This window comes from Triticum aestivum, chromosome 1A, assembly GCF_018294505.1.
Source record: "Triticum aestivum cultivar Chinese Spring chromosome 1A, IWGSC CS RefSeq v2.1, whole genome shotgun sequence".
Classification (NCBI taxonomy): domain Eukaryota; kingdom Viridiplantae; phylum Streptophyta; class Magnoliopsida; order Poales; family Poaceae; genus Triticum; species Triticum aestivum.
This window is the reverse complement of record NC_057794.1, coordinates 332,249,387-332,262,262: the sequence shown is the minus strand read 5'-3', so window position 1 is coordinate 332,262,262 and position 12,876 is coordinate 332,249,387. Positions and strand designations below refer to the sequence as shown.

The 12,876-nt window shown below is 52.1% G+C and overlaps 1 protein-coding gene across 1 annotated transcript; it reads right to left on the bottom strand.

Moving 5' to 3' along the window:
* Nucleotides 1-863: 863 nt before the first annotated feature.
* Nucleotides 864-2,279, bottom strand: LOC123123986 (uncharacterized). The gene has a single exon (XM_044544701.1). The coding sequence runs from the start codon at nt 2,200-2,202 to the stop codon at nt 970-972; it is 1,233 nt and encodes a 410-aa protein (XP_044400636.1). The 5' UTR covers nt 2,203-2,279; the 3' UTR covers nt 864-969.
* Between the last annotated feature and the right edge of the window lie 10,597 nt (nt 2,280-12,876).

The following is a 12,876-nucleotide window of genomic DNA, read 5'->3' as shown; positions in this document are numbered from 1 at the left end:
CGCGGCTGCCGCGCCCACCACCATGTCATCTCGCGCCTATGACGCCCGCGACCACGCCACCTTTTAAGCTCCACGCTGGGGCTGAAGCAAATGCCGTCGCAATGATGAAGCCCGAGGACACAGGTCCATCATTAGGATGCCACCACCGCCGCATCATTCTTGTTTGAACACTGAATTCCAAATGCATCCCTAACTATAGAACCGATCGCGTTGTCGGAGCAGGGGCGTAGCTATGTAGAGCTAGCCGGTGTCACCGACACCGGGTCTAATTTAAACTCGTTTAATGTAACCCATTGATTTAGTGTGTAGATCATTGAATTATTTGTCATGTAGGCATGCATTCTTCTATGTGGACACCGGGTAATCTCCAATCTGCATTCGTTCCTGTGTCGGAGTAGTATCTGAAGAAACTTTACTCAGCGCATCATCGCCGCTGCCGAATCCAAGACGATGAACAGTCTAAAAACTAAGCTACTTTGATCTAAAACCCTCTCCCCCTTCCAGAAAAGAATTCTATGAAACCAGGTCTCACGCGAAACCCATCCTGATGAATGACACATGGCATTTACAAATCACAAAGCATCCCCCATTCCCACTTAAAATCAGGAGGGGAAAGAGATTAGATACTTTGTGATTTGTGAATGCCACGTGTCATTCATCAGATGGGTCTCACCTGCTAATGCTAATGCCCCCGTGACAACTGAGGTCGTCGGCGGCGGCGGAGGAACTCCCTGCGGACGGGGCGCTGGCAAGATCGCCTTTCCTTCGAGAGGAGGAAGAACGATACGTCTAAAAGAAAAATACATCTAAAAACCGGAACCGAATGGTATGTACCCATTTGATTTAACAATAACATGTGTGAGTGATGTCAAATAAATTAACGGTGTTAACAATGCTCAAGGTTCATAACCCTCACAAAAATCGTAGTTTGAAGTATGAATGTTGAAACGATAGCAGTTAATTACAGGCTTAATTATTCGGGAAGAACCAGCCACGGCGAGCCCAGCCGACCGAGGGCAAACCTCGCCGGCCGTCGTCGGGGTAGATGGTCTCCTCGAGGCGCGCCCACTGGCTCTCCATGTTCACCACCCTGACGACCCCGTCAGGGTGGCCCTGCCTGTCCAAGAGGTAGACGCAGTTGACGCGGCACGCCGGGAAGTCTGCCGTCGAGAGCGCGAACGCTTGGTTCCGGCCAAGGAACAGAGCGTGCCAGCCGAGGTCCTCCACCCGCACCAGCCGCACAGCACCGTCCCCGACTAATTCCACCCTGTGCACCTCGACCACGCGCGTGCTGCCGCCGCCGGCGCTGCTGCCCTCGTCGTCGGCGTCGGCGTCGCCCGCGCCAATGTCGTTGTCCGAGTTGTAGTCCGTCTCGTCGCGCACCGACACGAGCAGCAGCTGGCCGTCGCACTCCACCAGGTGCGAGTCGAGGGCGACGGACCTGCCGCTTCCTGGGACCAGCTCGTCGTCGTCGGATCCACCGCCGCCGCCGTCGCCCTCGACGTGCTCGAGCGGGATGACGGCAGGGGGCGCGCCGCACTCAAGCTCGCAGATGACGCAGAGCTGATTCTTGAAGGCCACGTAGAACCGCCCCCTGTAGTGCTCGACCCCGGCGTACCCGGCGGCGCTGAAAGCCAGGGGCGTCCAGGCTCCCGTGGCGGAGCTGTAGTACGCGATGCGGTCGGCCGGGAAGCCGGCGGCCACCGCGGCCCACTCGGTGGCCCCGCCCGGATCGGCCGACAGCACGACGGTGGCCACGTCGTGCCACCTCTTGAAGAAGGCGATGGGAGGGAGCGGGATGCGCCGGCCGGTGACGGGGTTGACCAGCGTAATCGCCTTGGGGACGGCCGTGGGGTCGGAGAGCACGAGGTAGCCGTGGGAGGAGGAGAGGTACTCCAGGCCGGGGGGCACGGCGGCAGCGAAGGGCACGAGGCGGCCGGCCTGGGAGAGCCAGAAGGACGACATGGCGGCGCCCTGGCCGGAGCGGTCGGTGCGGGAGCCGACGAGCCACGGCCGCGGGCGCCAGAACGCCGCCACGGCGGCCCACCTCTGGCAGACGGCGCGGAAGCGGACGCGGTCGGCGTCGGAGGGGAGCAGCGCGAAGACGGCGAGCACGAGGTCAGCGGGCAGCTCGGACCACTCCATGCGGGTACCGCCGCACGCCATGGAGGAACAGCTGCGCCGCCGAGGAGGAGAGCCCATGTACTATGTGTGTGTGACCCTTGATAAAAAATACGGAGAATATCCGGCGCGTTGCCTCTTTTCCTTTATAGTATTTTTCTGCGAGTCGCGTCGCCGCTTTGGCTCCCTCCGACGGGGATTTTGCGGTGCCTTCTTTTCGACGGAAAGAATTTGGAGGAAATTAAAGCGGAAATGTGGTGGCGTGGAACGCATGGAAGGATGCGTTTCGGGTCCGGTCAATGTGTGATGTGCCACTGAACACGGATGGGGAAGTTTCGTGGGTGATGGTGCACGTGGTTTCTCCGATGGCCAAGCCGTCCCCACGGCTTTTTCTAGTTTCTATATATGCGATGGGGTTGTGGTGAACTGGTGATGCACGTCCAGGCCCGGACTGGGTCACGTTGACGTTGCGTTGCGACGTGCGTGAGTTGGGTTGTTCGGTCAGGACTGTTAGAACATCTCCAGCCGTTTGCCCCCCAGGATGCTAAAAAAAAGCGGTCTAAAGGCGAACCGACGCTAGTTCGGTCCTTGGGGCGACCTAGCTCCCAGTCACGCCCCCAGGCGCCGTCCTCAGGACGCGAAAAATTTAAACTTGGTCGTTCCCGCTCACAAAAGACGCCACAAGTCGGGCGATCGCAAGCCACAGTTCGGCGTACAAAAAAATAGAGCGGCAGAAATTCGCGTGCACAAGCATCACTCGGCGGGCTCTGCCCCAGGCGTCGGCGGCGTTGGCATGTGCGGGCTTGGCGGTGTCGGAGCTGCTTCTGCGCTGGGTGGTGTCGGCGCGGCTTCGGTGGTGCTGGGCGTCGTGGAGGCGTCATCACGCGGGCTTGGCGGCGGCGGCGGCGTGTGCGTCGGCGTCGGCGTCGGCGGCCTTGTCGAGGGAAGCTGGTTCAGGACAAGGCCGCACTCCGCCAAGTACCATGCCTTGACCGCCTCGTCGGTGCTCTGGAGCATGTCCGCCCCGCCCAGCAGGAAAGCCAGGTCGATGTTTCTCTTCTTCGCAGTGACGTTCGTCCGGAGCAGGTCGAACTTGACGACGCTGCTCGACATCAACGCCGACCACCGCGCCTCGGTCTTCTCTTCACGAAGGACGGCCCGGGCCTGCGCGTCGGCGAGGCAGTGCTCGATGGACTCTGCACTCGAGCGATGGCCGCGTCGGCGTATTTCCCCTTCTTGGCAACTTTGTTGCCGTCCGGTCGCCCTTCCGATGCGTCAGGAGTCGGCGCGTCCGGCTTGTAGGTCTCCTTGGCCTTGTCGAGGGTGCGCCGAACTTCCGCCCACTTCTCGCACTTGTCAATGTGCTTGTAGACGTGGAGATACTTGAATTCGGCGTCGCTGTTGCTCTGTCGGTACAGGGCGAACATGTGCAGCAACTGCGCGGAGAAACAAACAGTTGGCGCGCGTACACGGCGAAGAGAGGCGGGAGACCGGCGGGGCATACCTGATTCTCAACGCTGGCGCCGCTCTCCGAGCGAGCCGCGACCTCCTCGACGACCCCATGCCATTTGTTGCACGCCCCTGGATACGCCCAATGGTTCACCATCGCCTTGGAGCCGCGCTGCATGTAGACGCCTTTGAAGTAGGGGTCGACGAGCTTGCGCTCGTCGAACTCGGCCTTAATGCGGTCCCAGTACGTGTCAATGCTCTGGTTCGTGCCGGTCGTCAGGTTGAGGCAGACGACTTTCCATGCTTCGGCGAGGCATTCCTCCTCCTTGGACGCCCACTTGATGCGCGGCTCACTTGACCTAGCCGCGTGCTTCTTCTTCTTGCGCCCCTTCACCGGAACAGACATCGGCTCCTCCTTCTCCTCCTCCTCCTCGTCGTCGTCGTCCTCCTCCTCCTCCTCGTCGTCGTCCTCCTCCTCCTCCTTGTCGTTGTCGTCCTCCTCCTCCTGCTCCTCCTGCTCGTCCTCGCCGTAGACGTAGCCGAGCTCGCCGTCCATGCCACCGCTGAGATCCACCACCTCGTCCTGGGTGGCGAACCCGGGAGACGCGGTGGCCGCGGCCGAACCTGTCGCGATGATGTCGTCCATGTCGGCCTCGGTCTCGTCGGTGTCGCCGAGGTGCGAGAAAGGCAGCGGGCCACGGCGTAGCTAGGGCGTCGGGGAGGAAGCGTAGGCGGGCGACGAATAGTTGTATGGAGGGTACTGCACGCCGGCGAAGGCGGGAGAGGGTGTGTGCTGGGCCGGGTATCCATGGGGAAGGTGACGTTTGGGTTGAACCCACCATGCGCGTCCCCGTCGGCGTAGCCCGGCGAGGGCGATCCCCATGGCTGCGGAGAGCCTACGCCTTGCTGGCCCCAGGGCGCGTACTGGGCGTGGCTTCCGGGTGGATTCATCATCCCCGCACGAGTCGCCTCGGCCTCGGCTTGGTCCGCCGATGAGGTAGCCGCAGCCGCGCGCGCCACGTTGTCGCGGGCCTTCTTGGCGATGGCCCTGTTCCGCCGGTCGGCGGTGATAGCTTCCCGCCGCTGAACTTCCGTCCTCCACTCGGCATTTGACATGCCCGGCGGCTTGATCGGCGGCGCCCTCGGCTTCCTCTGCTTCGGCTGGGCGACGGAGGCGGTCGCGGTTGCCGCCGTGCAGGGGGGCGACGTAATTCTTCGGTGGCATGGCAGCCTGATGAGAGGCGAGTGGGAGGGAGATTGGCGGGAGGAAGGAAGAGTATGGGAGGAAAGTGGGGAAAAGTGGGAAGAAACGGCGGGAAGAGGCTCCCGCCTCGCCGACAGGACGGACCCACGCGCCCTTTTCACTTGTGCCGGCGCCCCAGGCGCCCCCCAGGGCGCCGGGTTCAGCCTGGGTTCGCCGGCACAAGTTTCGGCCCAAGCCGGCGAAAAACGGGCTTCTGGGGGCGCGAATGGGCCGTTTTTTCGGCGCCGGCGCGGCAAAAACGCCTGGGGAGGGCCTGTTGGGGGACGCGGCTGGAGATGCTCTTAGAACAACTCCAATGGAGTGACCCAAACGGACACTGATTTTGTCGTTTTTTGTCCATTTGGGTCGCCCGTCCGCACAGCGGACATGTCGCGGACATGCGCCGACGGAGGATGTATCCAACGCGGGACACAAATGCGGACACACGCGGACGGAGCCCCTGCTCGACCCGTCTCCTCCAACTAGTGGCGCCGACGCCGCCATGCCCCTGAAGGAAATACGCCCTAGAGGCAATAATAAAGTTATTATTTATTTCCTTATATCATGATAAATGTTTATTATTCATGCTAGAATTGTATTAGCCGAAAACATAATACATGTGTGAATACATAGACAAACAGAGTGTCACTAGTATGCCTCTACTTGACTAGCTCGTTGATCAAAGATGGTTATGTTTCCTAACCATAGACATTAGTTGTCATTTGATTAACGGGATCACATCATTAGGAGAATGATGTGATTGACTTGACCCATTCCGTTAGCTTAGCACTTGATCGTTTAGTATGTTGCTATTGCTTTCTTCATGACTTATACATGTTCCTATGACTATGAGATTATGCAACTCCCGTTTACCGGAGGAACACTTTGTGTGCTACCAAACGTCACAACGTAACTGGGTGATATAAAGGTGCTCTATAGGTGTCTCCGAAGGTACTTGTTGGGTTGGCGTATTTCGAGATTAGGATTTCTCACTCTGATTGTCGAAGAGGTATCTCTGGGCCCTCTCGATAATGCACATCACTTAAGCCTTGCAAGCAATGCAACTAATGAGTTAGTTGCAAGATGATGTATTACGGAACGAGTAAAGAGACTTGCCGGTAACGAGATTGAACTAGGTATTGAGATACCGACGATCGAATCTCGGGCAAGTAACATACCAATGACAAAGGGAACAACGTATATTGTTATGCGGTCTGACCGATAAAGATCTTCGTAGAATATGTAGGAGCCAATATGAGCATCCAGGTTCCGCTATTGGTTATTGATCGGAGACGTGTCTCGGTCATGTATACATTGTTCTCGAACCCGTAGGGTCCACACGCTTAACGTTACGATGACAGTTTCATTATGAGTTTATATATTTTGATGTACCAAAGGTTGTTCGGAGTCTCGGATGTGATCACGGACATGACGAGGAGTCTCGAAATGGTCGAGACATAAAGATCGATATATTGGATGGCTATATTCGGACACCGGAAGTGTTTCGGGTGATTTCGGAGAAAACCGGAGTACCGGAAGTGTTACCGGAACCCCCGGGGAAGTATTGGGCCTTAGTGGGCCTGAGGGGAGAGAGAGGGCAGCAGCCCAGGAGGTGGCGCGCCCCCTCCCATGAGGAGTCCGAATTGGACTAGGGGAGGGGGGCGCGGCCCCTCTTTCCCTTTCCCTCTCCCTCCCTTTCCTTCCCCCTTCTCTCTTCCTAGTTGGACTAGGAAAAGGGAGTCCTACTCCTACTAGGAGGAGGACTCCCCCCTCCTTGGCGCGCCCCAAGGGCCGGCCGGCCTCCCCCTTGCTCCTTTATATATGGGGGCAGGGGGCACCTCTAGACACAGAAGTTGATCTTCGCGATCGTTCTCTTAGCCGTGTGCGGTGCCCCCTTCCACCATAATCCTCGATAATATTGTAGGAGTGCTTAGGCGAAGCCCTGCGACGGTAGAACATCAAGATCGTCACCACACCGTCGTGCTGACGGAACTCTTCCCCGACACTTTGCTGGATCGGGGTCCGGGGATCGTCATTGAGCTGAACGTGTGCTAGAACTCGGAGGTGCCGTAGTTTCGGTGCTTGATCAGTCGGGCCGTGAAGACGTACGACTACATCAACCGCGTTGTCATAACGCTTCCGCTTTCGGTCTACGAGGGTACGTGGACAACACTCTCCCCTCTCGTTGCTATGCATCACCATGATCTTGCGTGTGCATAGGAATTTTTTTGGAATTACTACGTTCCCCTACAACCCCTCCTCGCGCCGCTCCTTCATCACTCCCTCTCGCACCGCCGTTTCTCTCTGCCGCCCACTCGCGAGATCTAGCTGCCGCACGACGCGACATCCAGCTGACGCACGACGCGAAATCCATCCGCCACCGCACGGCGCGAGATCCAGTCGCCGCCGGTGCAGGACGCGAGCTCGAGCCGCGGCCGCATGACGTGAGCTCTAGCCGTCGCCACTGCACGACGCGAGATCCAGCCGCCGTCGTCGCACAACACGAGCTCTAGCCCCGCGGGCAACAGAATGACAGCGTGCAGGTGGCGCCGGTGAGCATCCTGCGTCGGCGGCCTCGCCGGTGAGCACGGCGGCAGGCTGCACCGGTGGCCTCGCTACTTGCTGCTGCGGTCGTGGAGTTGCCCAGCTCGTGCCCACTCTCAGATTTGGGTCAGGTTTGGGTTGGAGACGAACAGCGAGCGGACATGCGCGTCCGTTTGGGTCGCCTCATTAGGCCAAGTTTTATGTCCGGATAACCCAAACGAACAAAATGGGTCACCCCACTGGAATTGCTCTTACCGTCGTCGAAGTACATTGTCTGTACTGGTGCGTGCTTTCTTTTTAGAAAAAGAAAGTATTCTTGCATTCAAATCATTGAATAATACAAAGTTTTTAGTTCGTACAAGCACACACTAAGACACGCACAAAAAACTAGAAAAATAGAAAGCACCCTAAAAACAACCAGTAGTAACACATGGAGACCTCCAAAGCTTTGTGTCATTATTCCTGAACCTTGCAAAAAGACCCCCATAACACAAGAATCTGTAACCAGACCCAAGTAGGTCATAATCTTCAACCACTGCATAATCGCCGCCGAGTTGCTTCCTTTTTCTTCGCACCAGCGCCGAAAAGACAAGGACACACATGTGCATCCAACACGTTTGCACTAGCCTGCACTGGTGTGTGTTTTAATCCGTGTATGTGTTTATTTATGTGATATATTAAACTACATCAATAATCCATTAAGTGCGTGTTTCCCTCCTCCTCTATAGGCGACCTCCAACAATTAGGGTTTCCGCCTATCTGGTGGGTGTCGACGCCGGTCCGTCCCACGCTTCGACGGCCTTATGGGTCTTGGAGGCGCGACAACTCATCGCTAGCGGAAGGATTCCATTCTTTCTTTAGGTAGTCTTGGTGTTTATGGAGAGGCGACAACATCTCAGAGTCAGATTAATATCTTCATCGTTGTATCCCCACTCCAACGGTGCGTTTGGTGTTAATGGAGGGTGTGTGGAAGTGTGTCTTTGACTGCTACTTGGATCTGTCGACGCTTGTCCTTGGCATATTTATTTGTATCTGGTCGACGTTTGCCTCCGGCAGATTCGTCTAGATTTGGCTAGGCATTGTGGTGCCTTAGAATTCTCCAAAATGCCAAAGAAAAGAGATAGCCCTATAGAAAGTTTTACAACTGACTCTACAATTCAAAGCATCATAGAAATATTTCTTACAAATTTCATGTCTACAAAAAAACCATGGAAAAATAAATCATTTGCTCTAGGGAAATATCCTATATTGGAGCATCACTTAAGAAAGAGTCATAGATGCTCCAATACTTATAGGAAATTGCTTTTATGATAGTGGATGCCTAGCTGCTAGGTGTACATGTATGGCGGAGAAACATTTAGATCAGAAAAACACAAATAAGTTAAATATATTTTAACAAGTATGGTTGAATTTTATACTCATGTGTGGTTTCATGAAGAAATGAAATTCTTGATATTGTGGATAGAAAAACAAAACCATGCTTACAAAACAAAACAAAAAGTATTTTTGAGGTCTGATTTTTTGCTCCCATGAACACAAAAGATGTCATTTTTTGCAAGACCTCGCGCGTGAGTAGACACACTCAACCATGGTTGTATAAAAATGCAATTTTTGAATTTTTGCTACTTTTAGATTTTACTATCGAGTGCATGTGGACCTATGTTCACAGATTGACTTAGAAAACATTTGGTAGCCAGTAGGAAGCCCAACCAGACCCTCCGAGTGCAAAAATGGCATATTTAGTTGGCTGGATTGCATCTATTTTCTGGCCAGCTCCAAGTTTAAAGCATTCCCTGGCCAGGATGTGGGGGAACGACCGGATTAGCCGTTTTTATGAGCCAGGCTCTAGTGACCATCGCATGCCTTTTGCTTGCACGCTTGAGTAAAAAGCGCGGGAGACGGACATGACGTCTCATAACTCCCCTCTCTCTCTGTCGCCCTCACTGCCCCCATTCGCACCACATACTATCTCACTCTCGCTGCCCCTTCGGTTTCTCTAATGGCCAGTTGATACGTCTCCAACGTATCTATAATTTTTGATTGTTTCATGCTATTATATTATCTATTTTGGATGTTTTATATACATTAATATGCTATTTTATATTATTTTTGGGACTAACCTATTAACCTAGAGCCCAGTGCTAGTTTATGTTTTTTCCTTGTTTTTGAGTTTTACAGAAAAGAAATATCAAACGGAGTCCAAACTAGCTGAAAATTTATGGTGATTTTTTATGGACCAGAAGAGACCCAGCACCGGAACTGGACCAGAAGAGTCCCGAGGAGACCACAAGCCTCAGGGGCGCGTCCTACCCCCTGGGCGCACCCTAAGGGCTTGTGGGGCCCTTGGGAACCCCCGTGACTTGTTTCTGATGCCAACAATTCCTATAAATATAGAAACCTTCGAAAAGAAACTTAGATCGGAAGTTCCGCCGCCGTAAGCCTCTGTAGCCACGAAAAACCAATCGGGGGCCCGTTCTGGCACCCTGCCGGAGGGGGAAACCATCACTGGTGGCCATCTTCATCATCCCGGCGGTCTCCATGACGAGGAGGGAGTAGTTCACCCTCGGGGCTGAGGGTATGTACCAGTAGCTATGTGTTTGATCTCTCTCTCTCTCTCTCGTGTTCTTGATTTGGCACGATCTTGATGTACCGCGAGCTTTGTTACTATAGTTGGATCATATGGTGTTTCTCCCCCTCTACCTTCTTGTGATGAATTGAGTCTTGCTCTCTAAGGTTTCGTTATGTTGGATTGAGTATTGGATTTGAGAACACTTGATGTATGTCTTGTGATGGAATATCTGTGGTGACAATGGGATGTCCTATTGATTCACTTGATGTATTTTTCGGTACTCAACTCGTGGATTTCCGATGTGACATTGGGGTAATCTATGCATAGGGGTTGATGCACGTTTTCATCCTACATTCTCCGATAGAAAATTTGGAGTGACTCTTTGTCGCACGTTCAGGGATTTCCATACGATTTAATTATGTTATCATTGTTGAGAGACTTTGCGCTAGTGAAAGTATAAACCCCAGGCCTTGTTTTCAAGCATTGCAATACCATTTTCGCTCACTTTTGATACTAGTTACCTTGTTGTTTTTATTTTTTCAGATTACAAAAACCTATATCTACTATCCATTACTAGACTTGTATCACAATATCTTCGCCGAACTAGTGGACCTATACAATTTGCCATTGTATTGGTTGTGTTGGGGACACAAGAGACTCCTTGTTATTTGGTTGCAGGGTTGTTTGAGAGAGATCGTCTTCATCCTACGCCTCCCACGGATTTATAAACCTTAGGTCATCCACTTGAGGAAAAATTGCTACTGTCCTACAAAACTCTGCGCTTGGAGGCCCAACATGAGTCTACAAGAAGAAGGTTGCGTAGTAGACATCACTAGTACACATCGTTGTGTCCTCCTCACATCCCCTGTGGCAACCCAAACCACAACCGTTGGCTCGTCGACGCCACTATTAGAGAGGGTGTTGATCTGCTCGTGGCTATCAAGTTCCCGCTTCTGTAGTAGGTCGTGGTCGCTGTTCATTGACCCACCCATGAGTGTGGTTATAGGAAGTTCATCGGCGGGCGCGGCATATCAAGCATGCTCGGGGTGGGGATTTTTACCCCCCCCCCCAATGTGAGGGTTTTCTCCGCTTGCTCCGGCCTAATCCTATGCTACACAGGCCGATACATCGACGATGGTGATCGGTTCCTTGGGTGCAGGCATGACACAGAGTGAGACATCGGTAGCGATGAGGATATTGCTACTAGGTCGTGCATTGGCCGGGTCATCCTCGTCGCTGTTTCGGTGTACCTGCTTTGGTTGGATCCAACTGCAAGACTCCATCCCTACCTCCAGCGGCAACTGCTCCAGCATAGGCGGTAAGTAAATTTCGACCAATGCACATGCAATTTTTGGGTTGTTAGTTTTTTCACTAATATCTGATTTGAACCCTTTCAATTTGAATCCAATTGATTCAATTCAATTTGCATGAATTGATTTCGTCCATGCTACATGCTTACAATATGTTCAGTGCACTAACCTGTGCAATGTGCATTGCCATGATCAATGCATCTATCATGGCAATGCACATTGCACTGATCATGACAATTCCCATTACACATATTAGTTCTATGATCATGGGAATGCCCTATTCTATAACCAAGGCCATTGCATCAATGTGTCTTACTCTTGTCTTCTGAACTGACAAGGTGATAAAGACGAAGTGGGATATAGCCGATCAAGAAGTCCATGTCGTCAAAGGCGTGGAGGACACCGATGACTATCATCTCAGAGAACAAGTAGCTGGCAACACTCGACGTGCTGGGAAGGATCGAGGAGATGGCGAAGCCTATGCTCAGGGTTGGCTGCAAGCCCATAATTGGGCATGAGCCAGCAGATCAGGTGCCACACAGGTTCTATGTCATGATTGGAGACATTGAAGATATAAACATGCTCGTCACCCCAAGGCTTTCCAGTAGAAGACGGAGAGTTGAATATACATCATGCTGTTTTCCACATGTCATCAAGCTCTGAGCCAACAAGACCTACAACTACCGGGTCCAAGTCCAGGAGTTCAATGTAACATCCCAAATTTTCAATTTAGAATGTTATACATTAGATCATCATGCATATCATATTTTACTTTGCATTTTCGTTGATCCTAGAAATTCTACGCAATTCAATGACCCACGGAGAGAGTTGGGGATTTCATTATTTTCATATTTGAGTTTTCTCAAATTTTGAGAATAGGATCATTTGATTTTATTTATTTTATCATCAATTATTTCTATTACAAAAATATGAGAGAGGGAATAAAATGACTTTTCCAAAATAAAGAAATATTGAGGATTTAATAAAAAATCAAATAAGATTTTATTTCAGAGTTTTTCGGTGTTTTATTTGAATTTAGGAAAAAAGTGCATTTTTCAAAATTGCATTTAGGGCCCAAATAAATGTTCACCTTGTGCGGCTTGAACCTTCTGGTTAGATCTCTTATTTGAGTTTTATCTGTGCATTAGATGAGTACTTATTGTATGCTTGTTGTTTGTCTGCGATAGAATATCCGGAGTACGCCGCCTGTTACTTCGAATCGTTAGGTTTCGCGGATCATCAGCAAGGCAAGTAACACTTTGATCATACCTTTTCTACTACCCAGTTTTATTGCATTAGATCAATCCTCACACATTGCATGATTAGGATCTAATTAAATTGTGGGATGGGAAGTAGATGAGGTAGTACCTATTACCTGTTTATTATCAAACCTTTGGGAGTTATTTCTACGTTTGCTTATTATGCCATGCTATGCTAGTAGACGTGGATTGGGTGAGTGATATCCATGACAGATGTGCGATTGTTAATTAATGGTTTATCTAAGGTGGCAACTTAAACACACATCTGGGTGGATTGAGGCACCTGGGTATTCCAGGACTTGCCTGTTTTCTTTTGGACCGCCACTCAGGCTCAAAGGGATCATGAGACTATTCATACTAGAAACTTCCGTGTGCAGCCAC